Raw genomic sequence first — 20,797 nt, forward strand, 5'->3', positions numbered from 1 at the left:
CATCCATTTGCATAGATCTTGAGGTGGCTCTGTTGTGAGACTTGATTGTGATTCACATGAAGAAAGGTGAATCCTTCTTTTGTTCGAAAGATACAAGACTTGTATAGACTTATCGAAGATGGTCATCAGTGATTGAATTGTGCATCACAGTTGCTAAAAAAAATGGGGAGGGAAGTTTTTTCGAATGACTTCCAAGGTCCAAGAGATCCATGATTGTATTTCAGCTAATGTACTCAATGACCTCGGGTGTTGGTTTGGGAGTGCATTGATCGGATCTTTTTCATCGGTATATGGATCCAATGCCACCATGTCTACGAAGTCCAATACCTTTCTCTGCTTATCATCGGATCATTGTCTCTTGCTCTTCTAGGTATGTGTGTTCCAAAGCATAGAGCGGTATGAGTCCTATCGGGTGGTGTATATTGGTTGGCGAATTCCATAGTGAGGCTCTCCTGCTCATTGAATAGGGTTCGGGCTATATCTTCGTGCAAAAGGACAATTGATCTTCTTTTACGATATTAACTGTTAGTCGTGCTTTGCTCATATCTCAAGGCATTCTAGACTTTTTTTTATTCATCCATTTGCACGTATTTTAAAGCAATTGTCGTGAGATCTTATGGTGGATTCACGCGCGAAGGATGCAATCCCCGTCCCATGGAATAACCCAGCTGCATGTTTCGCCGCACTCGGGCAGCCCTCGAAAAATGGAATCGTCGAACAGTCGGTAACAACATCCTTTGTCTCGGCCAGCGGATCCTTCGACTTCAGACTCAAGGGGCCAATTTGGGAGGCCTCAACTCCAACGAGCGCCAGCATTTACGTAAGACTCCTAGCGTCTGTTGGAAATAATTCAAACCTGTACTGAAGAGAATAATCAATTGTATTTTATTTTTTGAATAAGTCAGAATCTCTCTAGTTTGTTGCTAGGATGTTGGGCATGTTTGCTAGTATGTAGGACAGTTTTAACTAATGCTATGATGTAGGGCTATTTGTGTTTGTTAGAGAAAAAATAGGGCAAGTGTAGACCGTGTTTACTTCCTTGTCAAGTCACCTAGTCTATTTAAGAGTACTCTGTTATGTGTTCTAGAGATATACAAAAAAAAAAAAAAGATTTATCAATATAACTGTGTCTTTGTTTTTCAGATTTTGTGTATCCTCCACAGCTGGCCTTTGTTTTTCTGTTCTCTGTATTCTCTATCCCCTCCCATCGTCGTTTTCTCCTTCTCACCGCTTTATTGATGTCCTTCGCCAACAAGCGAATCGGATCCGTGCCCTCGGATAGCCAAATGGATCAACTGTAGATGATGAAGCAGGCATTTGCTCGGCGCTCTATGACTATTTTCCGATCCAGGCGCGCATCTTCGCAGACAAGAGGAACGACGGACCTGCCGCTGGTGCGGTCGTCGACCAGCATGTCAAGTCCCGACCTGTCACCCACGAGGAAAAAGCGCGGGGCCCGGACCAAGGCGCACTCTCCTATCGAGCATATTGGCCTATTATTATTCAAAGCAGACTTGACGCGGAGCCGTCCGGCACTTCCTTCACCCGTGCTTGCATCGGGGGAGACTCCCGCCGAAGCAGCATCCTACCGCGCGCCTGATTACTTTTTGCATTGTATCTTATAAAATAATTGCCAGAACACCTGTAAATCGCCTTCTTTCATATCCATCTTTTGTGACAGGTGGTTTCCTTCCATCGATCATGGATACAACCTCCTCCTGGCACAGAAGGCCTCGCGTTCTCGACACTGGGGTCTCATGGCATGACTCTGCATGCTGGGACTATATCGAGTAGCTTATGCGACCATGTGGATTCTTTCACCGCCGGATCCAATGGGTTTTGGCCTATGCCATCAGTCCAAGCTTCATGACGCGTGGTTTTCGTTGACATGCATGCAGTAGGGGTGAGGCAGGGGAGCCCCCGTCCCCCTACCTCTTTATATCGTGTGCCGACTTTCGAGATGTGTGCGTTAAGATGAAAATCGAGAAGAAAAACTTGTGTTAGGAAATATTAGGACTTAATTAGTAGTTCGAGCGAGTTCGCCTAACGATAGTAAATGGAATGTGCGAATGAGGCCTCCTCCTCCTGTGATCTTTCAATAAATCTGTGGTGCTTGATCGGCGTGCAGGAATCTGAGTTGGTGAATTGAAGTCCCTGCAGGTTCTAATTAACTGGTTTGAAGGTTTTGAACTGCTAGTTATGGACCGAAAGATCACGAACCCCAGATTTTTTGTAAATCCTATTCCTCAATCATCCTCTACATCATTGTGAATGCGAAGCCACGTTTCTCACAACAAATCCAGATGCCAATAATTAGCAAGTTTTGATAATTTATTTTCATGAAAACATCATGATCGTGCAATTGCTCCAAATTCTTCAGGTCCTGTTACTCCGAAGCAAAACTACGTACTCTCGCTAATATACGAGCATTTGTATTTTGCACGGCTGTCATGTGATTCTAGGAACTGAAGCGGAGACCTTCCAGAAAAGCTTTTTCCTCTTTGTTCTATCTAACAGCTGAGGTCAAGGTCGCAGCCTGGAAACATGCTGTACACGGATTGCTTTCGCTATAATGATAGTCTTGATGTTTCTTAGGAAATAAATATTCTGCTGCAATTTTAGGGATAGCGAATTTTCTTTCCAAGTGATTGGATATTTTTTTAGTTGGTGATCAAATTTCAATCGTAGCAGGACCTATCAACTTACAATAATTTAGTTCTCACTCATCATATCCTAACAAGTCATCTTCATTGATTTAATATATTTGCAGGCATAATGAATTAGTTAACAGTCCTATTGTTTGTCCCTCAAGTAATTCCTTGCCTACGGTAAAAAAAAAAAAAAGCCTGATCTCCATGCCATAGATGGGGACATCTAGCTTTATCTACTCCCTTTGTGGAAAATTTTAGCAATAGTTGCTTACCATTCAAAAACAAAAACTTATGCAAGTCAAACTCCAAATAAGCCACAGCTGCATTAACTCCGCTCCAACCTATTGTGTCAGGTGGATATCTAGTACCTGAAATATCGATCATGGACTCATGGTCATAATTCTAACAAAATCAAATGTACTGCTGGATTTTCTGGCATCGCAGTGTCATTAGAATGAAAAGTAACATGGTTGTAAGGCGTAGGCGACGCTGATTCGTAATTTAATGTCTGAGGTCATACTGCCATGCTTCGAGTCGTATCTTTAATCAGCAAAACTTTGCCACAGCTAAGATTAGATGGCGAACATGTGACGATGCCTATATCTTGTACTTGGAAATGTTCCCATTGAAAAGGTCCGACTCCATTAAACTAAATAGTCAGCACGGCAGGCGAGCACAAACCCAGTCAGATAAACCTTTCTTGTTCCTGCTCTTTCCATTCTAAAATCCAAATCCACGCGAGCTGGCACTTCATAATTCGACCGTTGCGTTTAAATATTCAGTCAAAGCAAACATGCAATTCCCCTTCGCTGCAAGCAAACAGAAGCAAAAGGCGCCATAATCCAGCTGTAGACCTATTTCCTTCTCCAAAACGCTCAGATGATCAGCATTGTAATAAGAAGGAAATCCGTTCCTTTCCCCTATATTCTCCTGTGGTGAACCTCCCTCCCTCCCTCCTATGGAGGCCAAAAAAGCCGCGGTTGTTGTTTGCATTGCAACCACCGTCCTCCTACTCGCGCTCATACTCCTCTTCTCATTCCTCGGAATGTTATCCAAAACCCTCTTCACTGTCGTAGCCATCGCCTTTGCCGTGGTCGTCGTGATCGCCGTATGGTTGTTTGTACACCACGCAATCATAAATCAGAGGAGGAAGTCGGCGCCGGTGAGGCGCTCGGTCGTCGTGGGCGAAGAGCTCCGCCTCGAATATAGCTTCCTCCAAAAGGTTGCAGGGCTACCCAGAAAGTTTTCCTACAGAACACTCGAGGCCGCCACCGACAACTTCCAGGCGTTGCTCGGACGTGGCTCCTCGGCGTCGGTCTTCAAGGGGATCCTGGACGATGGCACGGCCATCGCCGTCAAGAGGATCGAGGGCACCGAGCATGGGGACAAGGAGTTCCGATCCGAGATCGCAGCGATCGCCAGCATCCAGCACGTGAACCTCGTACGCCTTCTTGGCTACTGCCTCATCCCCGGCGGGCCATACTTCCTCGTCTACGAGTTCATCCACAATGGATCGCTGGAAAACTGGATTTTTTCAAGGGAGGAGTGCAGTCGCTGCCGATGCCTACCGTGGGCGTTGAGGTACCAGGTTGCAATCGATGTCGCCAAGGCCCTTGCATACCTTCACCACGATTGCCGGTCGCGGGTACTGCACCTCGATATCAAGCCGGAGAACATTCTGCTCGATGAGAGCTTCCGGGCGGTCGTATCGGACTTTGGCCTGTCAAAGCTGATGAGCAAGGATCAGAGCCGGGTTGTGACGACAGTCCGAGGGACTAGAGGCTACTTGGCCCCAGAGTGGCTCTTAGAGAATGGGATATCGGAGAAGTCCGATATATATAGCTACGGGATGGTGCTTCTGGAGCTCGTGGGAGGGCGTCGGAATGTTTGTCTTGTCGGAGATGGCGATAGATCTCAGCGGAAGTGGTCATACTTCCCGAGAATTGTGGCCGAGAAGGTGCGGGAAGGGAGGATCATGGAGGTGGTGGATGAGAGGTTGAGGGGGGAAGGAGGTGGAGTGGAGGAGAAGCAGGTGAGGACTTTGGTCGACGTGGCACTCTGGTGCATCCAGGAGAAGGCTAAGCTGAGGCCGAGCATGGCGCGGGCGGTCGACATGCTCGAGGGTAGGATGGCCGTCGACGTCCCACCAGAGACGCAGATGATCGTTGTAGACCTCCTGGCGATCGACCAACTCAACTCCGACGACGGCCGCTTCGGACTTCGCGCTGCTGCTGGGGCTGCTTCACAGGCGTGCCCGTCGGAGAGCAAGCACCCAACGTCATCGTCGACCTGCTCGTTGGCTATGTCAGCTCTATCCGGTCGATGACGCCATTTTAATTTGGCCAGTCAAAACTTGATTAAAGATTGTCCTGAATTGCTTCCTTTTCCTGTTAATTGACTAGTTCGTCAGAGATCTCTTTTTCTTTTTCTCCTTTTTCCCTCTCCATGGATTTGGTGGGATTGGAAGAATATTTAGGGGAAGTGTTTTTGGGCTTAACATTTATTTGTGGGTAATCTCCACCAGGTTTATTTATTACTCTTTGATAAAATGCTTACCTACTTGATGCGACCATTCGATCTAAATCCGGTTGTCTTAACACATAACAAAGAGGTGCATATACCGCATTAACACTATCTTGGCATGGAGTAAACTTGATCACCATACCAAAGGTGTCATGTTGAGCATCTTGTCACCGCCAAACCTTAATAGCATGGCCATTGCCGTTTTAGACAAGGAATACGGGCTTTTGATCTTGCAGGGTATCGACCTTGCTTCGACTTTCAATCCTACCATGCTTCGATTTTGCAAGCCGCGGCCCGGTCCGGCCTGGATGGGGTGGGATAGATATAGGTCAGGGATTGGAGGATTAGCCCCATTAGATCACCCTTATGTCCACAATTCAGCTGTGGGGATCTTAAACCAGAGTCAATGGATTTTCTTATCGCCATTTTCCCTGTTAAGACCACGTCTACTTGAGGAATGCCCATGATGATCTACGAGAATGAGAATTCGAAGTTCTAACAAAAGAACTCAATCCTTCAAATTTTATGAACCTATCAGCCCTATAGTAATAAATACAACTTCATGTGATATTAACGTTGACCCATTAACATTGTTCCTGGTGAATCATATCACAAGTGCCTGTTAGATTAACTAATTGCAAACCCTTTATTCTTCTTCTTCTTCTCTGTACTATAGTCTTTTTTCACAAAATAGATATTTAATAAATTCTATGAAAAACACAAAAGAAGAGCGGAAATGGGTGGTGACTTGCTCTTCCCTGTAGGTGAAGAGCCTCGGATGCTCTTAAAAAGTGCCAATTAATTCTTGATTGGTGCAGATCCCATGAAGTAAGCTCAATTAAAATTTTTCAACGTTTAATCTGAAGCTTAGCATTAGATAATTGGAGGAATTTAACATCTATGACATGCCTATCTTGGTTGTCCAACTAGCAATAATTATTGTTTCTTTAGGCTGGATCTTGGACAACTATAGGGCGAAGATGAAGAGATTTGTTTTTTCAAAGAAGAACTTATATAGGAAAGAAATAAGATATTCTCTCAAAGCACCTGCAAAAAAGAAGAAGAAAAAAACCATGTTTATTTTCTTCTAACAATCTAACTATAATTACCACATTGATGGCGGCTGCCGTTGGCAATTTGTTCGCTTCCGGCGTTAAAAAATAAGATGGACACAAGTTGCTTGATTGTTACATACGTAAAACCGTACTTTTTATTTTGAATGGTCTGATGTTGCTGCCCACCAGCATCTCCACACATAATCAATCGAAATGGGAGGCTAGCGCGAGCCAAACTCCGTTAGTAAAGGACGAGTTGACAAAGTAAATGGGGTGCAAATGCTTTCATGTAGTTCTTGCAGGGGGGAAAACTAAGGAGGATTGACTTAAATAGTTTGCATGGTTTTTAATTTGCTCTGTAGGGTCAGGCCTATAATTCTTTCAGAAAGCTGCATGCAAAGGAGAATTTGATAAAAAGGTATCTCCCTTTTACGATAATGTGATCACCATCTGGCCTTCTTTAAGGAAATGACTCCAATGGCCATGAGTTTCGCTTCCTATGTAAAATTTCTGAAAGTTAATTTTGCCTTAAGGCCTCTTTGGGCCAGATTTTTTGTTTCACGTAGCATAATGCCAAGCATGACATTAAATGATTACGTGGCATTTATTTGTTGAGGTGATTTTTTATTTATCCAGGTGCTGCTCACCCATTTCTATACGTCTAACACTGAACTGATACGAACTACGAGCTGCGTGGGAGAAAGCATTAGAGAAATGACAGTTACCAGGTAACTTCACGCACACCAACATACTTTGGGTATCTTTCGTCAAAAGCTGACTCAACGACACATTTACCCTATTAAAAACAACATAAAAAAAGGACACCCACTTTTATGATGTGTCAATTTTGAACTCCAAAACATAGCATTTGATCCTTCCCTTCAAGACGAAAGCATTACATTTTGTACATCAGCGATTCAGCCCCCAGCCCATCATCCATCTGTATTCTAATCTTCAAGCCAATATATTGGTAACATATAAAAGAAAAACTGACAAGCTAATAATTCCCGGCATCAAGTCAGTTGGTGTCAAGCCAAGTAATCCGAGATGGAGCCAACTTGCATACTCTAAGAGCCGTACATACCGGATGGTTGCATTTCTCGAGTCCAAGTTTGGGTCTGACTAACTATGGTGGAAGTTGGAGGTTGGGGGTTGTCCTGTAAATAAATAACAGGGAATCGAGGCAAGGGGCAGTCGCGGAATAAGAAAGAGATCTTGTGGGCAGATTGGTCCGGACGGGCGCCAGGCTACTGTGAGGATCCGGTCGGTCATGTGATCTTCGATACTTTCAACCCTGTCATGATGGGCGGCGCGGCGCTTCTGCCCCATTCCCAATATCTTCTCTCTCTCCCCACCACCACCTGTCGAACGCGGACCAAATCATCAAGAGCGATTGAGGGTATAGGAGGGGCAACATTCAAACGAATCAAAGGAAAGATCGTATGCTTTTGGTTTTTTTCCTCAATCTCAGGTTTGCACCCTAGTTTCTGAAAGGAAAACGATAAATAAAAGGAAGGGGGTGTTCTTTTACCTTTTTTTAAAAAATATAATCTTCTATTCTTCTTCTCTCTTAGATCTTTATTTTCGATGGTCTGCTTCGAAGCGCGCTGTGGTTCTTGGGTGCGCATTATTAAACGAGAAAGAAATGGCAATCCGATTTTTTTTTTTTTCCATAAAAATCGTGTCTTGATGATGTAAATTTATGATTTTTTTCGGTGCTGCTGTTCTCTTTCTGAGATCATGTTCCGATTCTTGCATACCCTTCTTATGATCAAGAAATAGCAATCCGATGGTTTTTGTTCGAAATGTCGTCGCTTTCAATTTAAATTTTTGATCTTCGTAGATGCCCTCGGGTTGTATTCTAAATCACGTCTGAGATCAAGAAATGGCAAGCCGGTAATCTTTTATTCAAAAATTCTTGATTTGATGCGTCTCGCCGACGGCGGTAATGTAAATTTATGATCTTTTTTAATGGTATTGCGGTTTACACCATCTTATGATTCTTGGGTACCTATCTATAGTACAAACAAGAAATAACGATCTGATAGGTCGCTGTTTCGGGTATTCTTGGGTTGATGCTTTTAATGTGTTTCTGATCTTTATTAATGCTGTCATGGTGCACTTTAAATCGTCCGATGGTTCTTGGTTAGCCATCTATAAAACGGAAAATAAATAACTATCTGATGGCTCGTTGTTCCAAACATTGTTGGGTTGATGCTTTTCTTTGATGCTTTTGCTCATCCTTGCTTCCCAAGAGCATTGATTCCTGAAACTAAATCTGAAGAATCAAAAGTTGCTTTCTTTCACTCTACTCCCCCTTAGTGTCTTATTGGCTCTACATAGCATGCATGTATATCATTATCTCTGTCCATAGTTCTTCTGTTCTTTCTTTCCCCCTTCATTTTCTTTCCTTATTGAGAGTCTTTTGTCCTTTACAGCTCTTAGCTGGTGTATATAGACATGCTAGTGGAGATGCCGATTCATGTGTTTCCTTGTGCAGGGAGAGTTGGTTGCAGTTAGCCAAGGGCTGCTGGGATCTTGAGGGCTGCTTTTCGTGCCCTCAAGATGAGCTACGGGAGCAGCTCGCTTGCTTCTGGTTTGGTTCATTGCCTTTTGTTCACTATTAGTCAATTGCTTTTTGATTTGTTTTGTGGGTCAGTGGTTGTAGTGAGTGGGATGTATTTAATGATTTCGGTGGTTTAGTGCATTGAAATTGGTTAGTGCAGGTGCTAAGACTGCTGCAAGGCCTTTTGAGTATGGGAGGACCCATGTGGTCAGACCCAAAGGAAGGCACCAGGCCACTATAGTGTGGCTTCATGGCCTAGGTGACAATGGAGCGAGGTATTTATTGCTCTTTCATTATTAATACCATTGTCTTTAATTTAGGTGACTTGGTGACTACTGTGGCTTTCATGCTTTTGGTAATGACTGTAGAAATCTTTTGCTTTATAATTTGAGACATTAGATTGCATCACATGAGTGCCTTAGCTGTGTGTAGTTTCAATCTCACATCCTGATAGGAGTATAGTCTTCATTGGCAGCGATTGTCTTATGCAAGCTGTGTGACACAAAACTTGGCTGGGCATACACATCAGCACTCCTCTGTCTAGATTAGGTGGCTGCTAAAAAATGTTTTGAATCATTGTGTATTTAGCTTTATTCTAAGCTTTGCTTTCGATGATTATCATGTTTTTCATTTTCTTGTTCCAAGAAATTGTACCTGGTATTGCATTCACTCAGATGCTTAGCATGTCTTATTATTGCTCTCTAAAGCATATGCCTGTTTTTCCTTTCAATGCCTAAAGAGGGAATAGAAGTTGGGTAATGTGGATGCCCTATTGCCATTACATAAGGAATCATGTTTTACTGTATGGAAACTACTTCTGGTTCATATGAGGCCTCCATTCTAATTGGTTCAACAAGAAGAGGGCAATAAAATTATGAATATAATACGAAATACTAAAACTCATTTTCTTTCTCAATTTTTTTCCTTTTCTTTTATTGGTGGGCCAGGGTTGGTCATTCATCGACCAGACTTGTTCGATGGCTAGATTCTGGGACCATTAAGTTAGTAGCTTGTGCTGTAACTGGCATATCAGATTTTTCATTTGTTTTGGTACTTTTTCTAGGTTCTAGCAACACATTAGACATTATGAGAAATTTTAGTACTTTGTTTAGTGTTTTGCTTTCCGTTTCACCTTGCTGTCTCTCAAACACCTTTTTGCACATTGATGAATCGCAAATATCAATTTGTTTAACTTGTACATTAATACACTATGATTTGAACAAATAAGCTTATGAACATCAGTGCTTGGTGTCATTACAAAGTTTTGTTTAACTAACTGTTATGCTTGTACCTCTTGTATAATGGAGTATTCTTTTCCTGAATTACTGTCAATAGTTCTTTTAGTTTTAGTGACATGATAATTCTTGACTTCAGAATCTTCGTATCCATAGATATGTATATTTCAAGTTATAATTTCTTACTTCAAGCTATTTATTATTTATCATACATATTATAATTTCCTTGAAGAGAAGAATTTCATTCCAAGTCAAATTGAATTTTTAACACATAAAAGGCATGACTTCACACATATCTCTCGATATACTTAAGGGTTTTAAAACTGCGAAAGACTAACTATCCAAATAGAAGATTATAGCTAAATTATAAGCTCAATGTGTTAGCTCCAAGGTCTGCCGAACTGGTACCGAGATTCGTACTGGTCGGCAATCGGTGCGGTTCGGTACTGGTTCGATACCGTATTGGGGCCGGCATGGGTAGCGCGTGCCGGCATGGGTAGCGCGTGCCGGCACGCCCATGTTTTTGGGGGGAGAGTTTTTTGTAATATTTAATTGGTAATTACTTTTTTTTGAACTTTTTCATAGATTTTAAATCTAATTTAATATTTTTTGTGTGTTTTCTTGATATTTTTTGATGCTTCTATGATACCGATTTAACCTAAATAATGCATCTTATTATTTTAAAATAATATAAATTATAAAATGATTAGTGAGATGTTGCATGCTACAAGAAACAATATAAAATATTTTCAAATCAAGTAGTGACATAAAAATTATAAAATAATACAATCAATTACATACATTTAAAGTACAACATACGTACCGATATCTAAAATTGGGTCGAGTAGCGATGACTTTCATAGATATCTAGATCATCAGCATAGTCAGGAGGCATATCAACCCACTTCTCTAATTAATCGGCGTTGTAGTCTTGTATGTTTATCCCATAAAAAAATGTGCACCGAGTTATAAACACTCTTGAACTTCTCGCCGAAGCTCTAGCTCTAAGAGCTGTCCTCTCGCTGATAATACGGCTGTAGAGGAGCCGGCAGCAAAATTCAACTCATGAGATACTCCGAGCTGTGTAGGATAGTAGCCACCGGAAGATGCCTTAGACACACCATATCCATTTCCGTATCCATATGAATCATAGGTTGCTTGTGGCTGTGGATAATAGGATATAGTATACGATTCGGAACTGGATATGTCTATGGATCCTACTCCATGTACGAGATCATCTGCAGTTGCATCATGTCCTCCAGAATGACCTCGAGGAGCCCGTCTTCTATGTGCAATCGTATCTTCGCGGGCTCTATCAGATTGTGCATCGTGGTCCCTATCCTGTGTAACATGCATGAACTAGCTCACCGGTGAATCGAAGACTATCCTGCGGTTGTCTCATAAACGGTGGTTTTTTGTCCTTCACTCCCTTTCTGGCCAACAGATCCATGACCACCAGAACTGCTACTCCTGGTCTTTGAATTTGAGTGGGCTAACCGCTCAACACTCTCCATTGGGGCTGCATGTGTCTTGCTTTTCTTGTTTAGTGTGCTGGGTAGCTGTTTTCTTACCTTTTGTGCCCCTTTCTGTCTGGCTATATTGGGAGGATGTATATCGCCCTCTTGACCAAGTCGACCGAGTCGCATAATGGCCTCGTCTAAGCCTCTCTCAATATCTCTGAGAGAATGTCTCAGACAAGAAATTATGTGGTGACTGGCTCTTTTGTGGCTGTGGCTGATCAGCTGGAAGGATACGTGGAATATTGCGCTCAACCCATTGCCCTGCATCGACCCTAGCCTTGCTGCCTATAAAACTGGCCGATCGTGGAGGCGATCCTCGTTCATAAAGCTCCAGCTCCTATTGCTGGCCCACAAGCCATCCGATCATAAGATCATCGTCATCATCAACGAAAACACTATGGATTGGATTTGTGTACTTGAGCTCTACTTTCTTCTTGAATACATTTCAGCCTCTACCTTAGATTGTAATGAATATATACAAGGTCGTTGAGGCGCTTCTGTGTCAAACGGTTCCTCTGCTTGTTGTGGATGAGGGCGAAAGTGGACCAGTTGCGCTCACAGCCACTCGAGAAGACTGTCTGGAAGAGAATTCGGATAGCTAGCCCTTGGAGAGGATCCTCCATATATTTTTAATTATTTTTCAAATTTAAAACTACTATTTAAATATTAATATTTCAAAAAATTAATTTCAACTCAGATTTATGTAAAACCCAACAATGGATGCTACATATATTTTTCTAAACTCTTGGGCATTTATCAAAAGCTACTTATTTCTCATTTTTTTTTCAAATTTAGGTTTGGGCAACTGTGCGCATGATCGCATCAAAACTTGAATGAATGGATACCAAATTTTTATGGAGAGTAGGTTGCATGCCCCTAAATATGTTTCTGATTTTACATTTTTTTTTATTTTTTTTAATTTTAAAAAATTAATATATTTTTAATCCAAAAAAATATTTTTAATTTTAAAAATTATATATAATTTAAAAATTAAACATTTTTATGTCATTATGTAGATCATCCATAGATCTACAACATATAATAAAATCAAACCCAAATCGAAAATTCTCGCTTGATCTTTCTTTATTTTGCAATTTTCGAGTTATTTTTTCAATCTCCCAAAAAATTGAGAAAATGAGATAGGAGAGAGAGGAAGCACACCCGATTTAGGCTTGGATCTTTCTTTGAGCTGCTGAATTGGCGATTTTTTGATTGTTTGGGAAGGAAAAGTAACGGAGAGAGCCTCCGGCATGCCCTACCCATACCAGCCCTGGTACAGTACCAAACCGTACTGAGCCGTACTGGGTGCTGACTAGTATGGGTTCCGGTGCCGGTTCGGCGGACCTTGATCTAAACTAAAATACTGGGAACCAATAAAGAAAAAATGCGTAAAAGGACTATCTAATCTCATTTGTATGTTCTGTATTCTATCTTGGGGTCTGTGAAAAACATTTGCAACAAACCCTGTATTCTCATAAGGTGCATAAAAAATGCATCCTCATGCTTTCTTTAAGGTGACTGACATGGATTGTGTTTACTATTGTGTTATTTTACTTTTTACGAAAAAGCTTTGACAGGTACATTATCATTCATAGAGCTTTCTTTGACAAACTCAGATATCTATTTCTCATTCAGTTGTACAATCCATATAGTTTGAAAAAAATTCTGATGAATTCCTTCCTGATATTGTTGCATTTTGGTTCTTTCTTCTGCAGCTGGTCCCAACTCTTGGAGACCCTTCCTCTTCCCAATGTAAGAATAGGAAATATGATATTCTTAAGTTGTTTATGAGGTTAATCTAAGATGCCCTAAGCATTTCTCTCTAACCCCCTTCATCTTTCACCATAAGAAGCTCATACATCCTTGTGTAATTTTTGTCATTTGTTGGGTTTCTATCATGACCTCCGTTAACTTAGTCACTTATGCAGATTAAGTGGATATGTCCAACAGCACCTACTCGACCTGTAGCAGTTTTTGGTGGATTCCCTTGCACTGCATGTGAGTTCACTAGCTTGAATATGATTTATACTTGAAAATTTATTTTATTATTATTGTGAGCTTCCTGGCTATGCTTCATTTGACCTTGAACTATATACTTACCACTTCTATTATACGTGCGTATAATTAGAATGCCTTATAGGTGTTATTGAAGATCTTATGATGTAATTTTGATGGGGATCCTTTTATTTTTCTCTTGACTTTTAGGGTTTGATGTTGGGGACCTATCGGAAGATGGACCTGATGATGTTGAGGGAATGGATGCTTCAGCTGCACATGTTGCAAACCTATTATCAACAGAGCCTGCTGATAGTATGTTTCCAAGGATAAAGTTGTTGGAATCTTTTTAAGGCTATGTATTTTTTTATACGTTGAATTTGTTCAGAATTGGTGTCATCTTTTCTTTTAATTAGTCATGCTAAATGGTCAGCAAACTGCACATAATGAAAGCACCTCTTACTTTACCAGATATAAACTGTGTAGAAGGAGGTTATAGAAACGTAAAGGGTGTCACACCATCAAACCTCATGAAAGAAAAGAATGTGAAGCCTTGGTTGGTATGTCTGCATAAAATCTTCAAAAAATTTCAAACATGTGCATTTGTGTTAAGGATGAAAGTGGATCAGATAATATCCGTCTAGATCTATTTTCGTATCCAAATCTATCTGGACATGGATAAAAATTTGAGTATCCAACTAATATATGTATTCGTATATGTATCTATCAAAGAAAAATGGATATGGATATGGATAGACAACCACCCGATCTATATCCAATATCCAATTGTATTTGTACTATTTAATTTTATTACTCATTAATTTTAATGAAAATAAATGACCACATTAATATGCTATTAACTTGATTTACTTTCTACTTAGTAATAGCTTTGATTTCATGGTCATAAAGTTTAATTATCTGACTTATATTCCTATTTTTATCCATACTTCCAATATCTGATTTGTATCCATTTAAAATAAATATGGATAGGAATATAGTTCGCTGTGTTGGCCCGAACTAGATGGTACGGGGCGTACCGTACTGGTTCGGTACCGGTACTCAGTACTAGTGGCGTACCGACACTTGGTATACTGAAAAGATTCCGTACCATATCATAGCGACACAATGCTCGTGTGGCATTGATACAGGGTCTGGTATTGAGACAACAAACCTTGGTATGAATTTTTCCATCCGACTAACATCTATATCCGTATCTGTATTTGTCAAACAAAACAAATATGGATGTGGATATACTAGTATCCAATTTATAACCGATCTGATTTCAGCCCTAATCTGTGTTGATATGTATGATGCGTTTCAAGTTAATATAGACCATGAATATCACGTCTGTTGGATGCTCTGCTCTTTTTGTGTTTGGATTAGTTACTGACTTATTTGGGCTGGTTGCTACAGTCAAGATTGGTGTTGGTGGTTTTAGCATGGGTGCTGCTACTGCACTCTATTCTGCTACTTGTTTCGCTCATGGAAAATATGGAAATGGCAATCCTTACCCTGTCAACTTAAGTGCAATTGTTGGTCTAAGTGGCTGGCTTCCATGTTCCAGGTCTCTCCTATCATCACTCACCATTATTTGTATTTGAGTCTAAACAAAACCCATCTGCAATGACATTCTTCTGTTTTCTAGGAGCTTGAAGAACAAGGTGGAAAGCTCTCAAGCAGCTGCAAGAAGAGCTGCCTCCTTGCCACTTTTGCTTTGTCATGGAAGAGGTATTTATCCATACAGCATAGACAAAGAAACAACTACTATATTCTGTTTTCTATATCTCCACTTACATCAACTAGTAAGCTTTTTATTTTAATTTGCCTATTAGTTATATTTTATTTCCCTAAGCAGGATAAATCATGGAAAAAAGGCAGAAGAAATGAATATCCAATTTTTGTCAGTAACTTATGGAATGATGTGTGATATGATATTGAGATGAAACCCCAGAAAATGGATCTTATATTAAGTAACAATCATGATTATCTTACATGCCTACTGTTTGGAACACCATGTAAGGAAATTCTTTTAGATTGATTAATTCATAGTTGAGCCTTAAAGAGATGGAAGATTATGTCATTGTTTGATAGCATAAGTGTAGCCAGTGGCAATGCAAAAATTTCTCAGGCCAGGGAGGTGGCAAAAAATAATAGACGGAGAACAGAATTTCTAAGTAATACCCATTGATCTTTGAGGCCATTGACATTGCCTAAAGTTTCCATCTCAGATTGGATAGATGATATACTGATATTTATGTATCATTAGCAAACTGACACCAAAAATTAATGTTAATGAATATATTGAATGCTGAAGGAAAGATACATCAGCTCTTACTGTTGAAATGAGTAGAGAGTGGAATTTGGATCATAAATCGGGTTCAATGATGGAATATGCATATGGATCTCTACTATTATGGTAAGATATCATATCGTGAGATGTAATCAGTTTGGCCATTTGCAGCATTGCTTGCCACCAGGATTAATTTTGATCAAATAGAAAAGCAATTCATGAGGCAGGGTTCAAACTCAGAATTCCTACAGATTTACCTATGATAGAACAAGATCATAGAAAGGGTTTGATGAGGAATCCTACTGCTATGCTGAAATATCATATTTGTAACAATAAATCTATTTAGTTCTTAGTAGCATTGCTTACTGCAATTGTTAATTTTAATCAAGTCGAACAACTGTTTTTGAAAGGAGGATGGAGAACAAGAGATGATAAGCGATTGATGGAATTTTGATTTGTGAACAATAATCTTTGAGGCTATCGACATCACTGAAACCAACTATTAAGTAGAAGATGTTTATCTCAAGTTAACTTTAAAGTTTAATAACATATATTGATGTATTACAGCAAAATGACACTAAAAGGCTAATGCTAAAAGATAATTTGAATACTCCAAAAACATTAAATCAACTTCATCAGTACCTATCATTGAGATCAATAGAAAGTGGAATTAATATCATGAATTGTGTTTATGTAATAAGGAGCACCTTCTGCAATGATAGGACATCATATTGTAAGTTGTGTTCCAACAATCCATGTCTAATATGTAACGTGGATACATATCAGACACTTGGATACTTGATGAAGTTATATGGTGGCCACTTTTAAAGATTGGCGGGGAGTTGAACTCTTCTGAAAATGAGCCTGACCCTCCATTTTTGTGTTAGAAGTATTCGTTCTTCGTAGCGATCTGCCAAGAATAGAGCGATTAAAATAATTTTACAAAATGTTATTTTTGTTATATCCTTTAAATAATTTGGAAAGTTTGAATAAGAACATGTATATGAAAAACCTTAACAAACCATATCTTCTTAATGTTTCTTTTAATATTTAAACAAACAATATTGAAAGGTTTAAATTGATAATTAAGTTAAAATTATAATTTATCCTATGTATTCCTGTATCTCTTTTTTTCCCGTCTTGCTGTGCTGAAAACTTGGATACATGTCCAGGTCTGATTCTCATCTCTGTGTTTGTGTAGCATTCCTTACCATGGTGTTGACTTTGATCAGGTAGAAAAGCTATTTTCGAGGAAGCATCCAAACTGAAATTCTACTAATCTACTTCTGGTATCTACGCTAGTCTGAGGATTGGACCGATTAATATTGTATCAAATGATCTTTTTGAGATGGGCAACTCGATAACTAGCCCAATCTGATTAGCTAAATATTTACTGGATCAGAGCTGGGTTCAACCCAAGTTGGCAATTTCCCAACCCAATATATAGTATATACATAATATGCACATTAGTATAATATAGTAGACGTACATAATATTATATACAAAATGCTTAATACAAGTTGAACTACAAACCAAGTGACCCTTATTTTTCCTTCTCCACTCCCATCTTCTCCTTAACCCCTCACCAACTGCCAATTGTCTTCTCTTGTCCTTGCCTGCTGTTGGTGCCTCCAACAAGTTAAACCTTAGGCCCCATACCCCCTCTAGTATCATCTGTCCTTATGCCCATTCCTGTCACTTTGTCCACAATCAACCCTACAACCTCCTGCCCTCACCCTCCACCTCCATCAACGCGCCAACCTGCATCCTCCACTGCCAATGTAGAGAGTTCAGGATTGATCACATCTATAATATCATAGGATCTGAAAATCATCTTGCATAATCAATAATAGCTAAAAAGCTACCAAATTCAAATTATCACAAAATTGGTGTAGGGAATAATTTTATGCTCTTAAAAGCGATTATTTTCATGATTTAGGCCACCGCTTGTGTATAAATAATGAATAGATGAGCTAGATACAGAGAACTGAGATGGACAGGAACAAAGGAGCAAAAATCATTATTTAATACCAAAATTGATTGTATCCTCTTCTTTCCCTTCTATACCCAAGACATAGTAAGACTTGCTAAGAATTCTTATTTAACAAGGGAGATGAGAATCGATTGGTTATCGGTTTGAAGCAAAAAGCAATTGTAATGACTTGAACCTTCCACACCCAACCTAGAACCCAAAGCAGGACTTGTAGGCAATAATCCCACTAAAAAATAGGACTTACAAACCAACTTAGAATAGCTAAAGGTCAGTAAAAATTGTGAAAACGTATGAAATAAGTAGCTATGCCTATAATTCTTTTTTTAAGAAGAAAACGTTAAAGCTCAATAAAAAAGCAGATAAACTGAAAGTAAACAAAAAATTGGAAATAACTAAACATAATCCAAGTTAAGCCTAAACCACATTTTAAGATGTCTCTTGCTCATTCCCAAAATAGGCTGCAATCTTAATTAGGTTAGTTTTTATTTTCTGAAATCTAGGGAACCTTAGATTTTGTAAGGTCAGCTGAGAGGTGGTGTTTCATAAGGTTTAGTAGTCCAATATATGATGCATTATGGGCCATCTTTCTTTTGAAAAAAGAAGGCATGGTTTGAAGGATTAGGAGTATTTAACATTATTCTTTTCGATCATGTAAAAGGCAATTTTAATTGTTTGGCAATAATTTTGTTTCTCTTTTGATCATGTATTTTATGCATATATTTAGAATCAATGTTTTTTGGGTTTGAAGGTCTTATAAAATCTTAGGCCAAAGGGCAGGATTTGCCCAGTTGAAGTTTAATGGTCCAATGCCCCTTGTCTCAATGAAAGTTTGACAAAATCAAGAAAATCATCGTAGAGTAAGCTAAGATTTGTGACTTTCAAAAGCCCTCTGCAAAGGCTTCCTCGACACCTGAACCAGATATCTGGATGCAATTCACCAAGTATCACTCAGAAAAGAAGTCTACCTTGGGTAATCCTGAAACCTTCAGGACTGAAGGAGTTAGGCCATTACAACTTAAAACTAATGATGTAGGCCGACCCAAAATCCAGAGTTGAGGAATGTAAATTTGGAAATTAGAGTCCTGTGTTGTGGTAATGTAAATTTGGAAATTAGAGTCCTGTGTTGTGGTAATGTAAATTTGGAAATTAGAGTCCTGTGTTGTGGTCCCCAGGTATTTTGCTCCTTGTCCTTCTTAAACCTCACTGCCTTTCTCCAAGTCCGGTGCTGATTACCTAAAGACTGCACAATCCCAAGATTTGATATTCCTTGGCTGTATATGTGAGAAAAAATCCTGACACTATATAAGAGCAGCTATATTTCCCAACTTGTCAATTACCATGACATCCCTAATTAGATTTCTTGCTTCAAGACTTGAACACTCTAAAGCTCTATTTAAAAAGGTTTCTAATGTCACTGGACTCTCATAGGGAGTCTGAGGAGACTCTCTTTGAGCTGGTATTTCTATGATTATATGCATAATAAGAATCTCACATCCTCCAAAGTCCAAATTCATAAAGATGTATTTGTTATAGCAAAACCTGAAAACTTATCTAGATTAAGAACATAATATGGCAAATCAATCTTAAATAGAACTTAACAATATCTTAAATCTTTAACAGCCACATGCATTCTAACTGGCAGAAGGAACTGATGGCACTTTTACTTAAATATAAATTTCAGAGTCCTGGAATACTCCTTAGTCCTTACTGCCTTAGGTCAGATGCAGATAATTGTTGCATGATCCTCTAGGAATCATAATCCATCTTAAGCATTGAGGCATTAAAACTATGAATGGAGCCTTAAGTAAGCCCTGGAGCTTTTTAAATCATGATTTCACTTTCAAATCCTTCAAAAAGCATAACTGTAGCTCAGCTGTTAGCCAGCTGGTACTCTTCCTCTCCTAGTGAGAGTTCTCAGGTTCAAACTTGAGTGGGCAGGAATTTTTAACCACCAAAAAAAAAACTTAACTGTAGCATTTTAGTCTCATTTGTTCATAACTAATTTGATGGTCTGCTAGAAAGCTGTACTCCTCTTTCCAGAATAAATAATTGACTTGGTAAATCATAAGTTCTTTGATTCACTTTGTACGTAAAGAGCATTATGCAAGCCTACTTGATGATTTTTATTTTTTTTGGATGGGGATAAATGCAGGGGATGAAGTTGTGCTCTATAAACATGGAGAGAAATCTGCTGAGGTGTTGAGATCTACTAATTTTCAGAGTTGTACTTTCAAAACTTACAATGGGTATGTGGCAGTTTCTTGCACTACTTTGATTCTGTCGGCCAAACATGGTTGCATTTTTATGTTTAGGAAATCGAAACTTTGCAGGCTTGGTCACTACACAATCCCTGAAGAGATGGAAGATGTATGCAAGTGGCTTACCGCCACACTGGGGCTTGATGGATCTCGCTCCTAGTTGGAGTATTCAGCTTTGATTTTGGATAATATTGTGGAGTGGGGAAAGCAAAGATATCCTATAGCTGTAATGAATAGATAAAATTATGGATACTGTTAGAGATGTGTTTGGGGCATATGATATAGCTGCATTCGATCATCCTAGCGTCTTTTGGTCCGGCATTTTATTTACAAACTTTGTCCATATGCACACTCATAAACATTATTAGTTGGATGGCATTGGTATTGGTGTCTTTTGAACATTGCATAATTCAGTTACCCTTTCTGAGATTAGTGTATGGATTCAGATTTTAGCTTTACTTTTGTTTGTTTGAACTGGATTAGCATTTATTCGTACAATATTTTCTGTTGTGGCTTGGATGTTACGCCACCGCTTACGCCAGTAATAAATAATAGTAGCAGAAACAGCGGCAGCGGTAACAATAAAACAAAAATAATAATAACAATAACAGCAACAATAATAATAAAAATAATAATATTAATATAATAACATTAATATTGATATTAATATTAAAAAGAGTAGCTTCATCTCTGTTTTCTCACCAGAAAAGT

The 20,797-nt window shown here is 39.4% G+C and overlaps 2 protein-coding genes across 10 annotated transcripts; both read left to right on the top strand.

The window, feature by feature from the left end:
- Positions 1-3,286: 3,286 nt before the first annotated feature.
- Positions 3,287-5,148, top strand: LOC103705442 (probable receptor-like protein kinase At5g20050). Its single transcript, XM_008789152.4, has one exon. It carries the CDS (start codon positions 3,610-3,612, stop codon positions 4,975-4,977), a length of 1,368 nt encoding a protein of 455 aa, XP_008787374.1. The 5' UTR covers positions 3,287-3,609; the 3' UTR covers positions 4,978-5,148.
- Positions 5,149-7,516: 2,368 nt separating this feature from the next.
- On the top strand, positions 7,517-20,544 carry LOC103703866 (acyl-protein thioesterase 2). Of its 9 annotated transcripts, none has more exons than XM_039130509.1 (10): positions 7,517-7,661; positions 8,730-8,825; positions 8,956-9,070; positions 13,266-13,302; positions 13,467-13,548; positions 13,756-13,860; positions 14,959-15,109; positions 15,191-15,273; positions 19,981-20,074; positions 20,159-20,544. In XM_039130509.1, exons 2-10 carry the CDS (start codon positions 8,795-8,797, stop codon positions 20,244-20,246), a joined length of 786 nt encoding a protein of 261 aa, XP_038986437.1. In that variant the 5' UTR covers positions 7,517-7,661; positions 8,730-8,794; the 3' UTR covers positions 20,247-20,544. The 9 variants fall into 9 exon arrangements, with proteins under 9 accessions (XP_038986437.1, XP_008785169.1, XP_038986435.1 ...); XM_008786947.4 differs by having other exon boundaries at positions 7,518-7,661; positions 13,479-13,548; XM_039130507.1 differs by having other exon boundaries at positions 7,520-7,700.
- The last annotated feature ends 253 nt before the right edge of the window (positions 20,545-20,797 follow it).

The sequence above is a fragment of the Phoenix dactylifera genome, chromosome 9 (assembly GCF_009389715.1).
Source record: "Phoenix dactylifera cultivar Barhee BC4 chromosome 9, palm_55x_up_171113_PBpolish2nd_filt_p, whole genome shotgun sequence".
In the NCBI taxonomy this organism is placed as follows: Eukaryota; Viridiplantae; Streptophyta; class Magnoliopsida; order Arecales; family Arecaceae; genus Phoenix; species Phoenix dactylifera.

Bases quoted from the DNA above. Each gene is read 5' to 3' on its own strand.
- LOC103705442 (XM_008789152.4), top strand. From the start codon at position 3,610: ATGGAGGCCAAAAAAGCCGCGGTTGTTGTTTGCATTGCAACCACCGTC.
- LOC103703866 (XM_039130509.1), top strand. From the start codon at position 8,795: ATGAGCTACGGGAGCAGCTCGCTTGCTTCTG. The intron at 13,861-14,958 runs GTATGTTTCCAA...TGGTTGCTACAG, and splicing joins ATCAACAGAGCCTGCTGATA to TCAAGATTGGTGTTGGTGGT. The intron at 15,110-15,190 runs GTCTCTCCTATC...TCTGTTTTCTAG, and splicing joins GGCTGGCTTCCATGTTCCAG to GAGCTTGAAGAACAAGGTGG.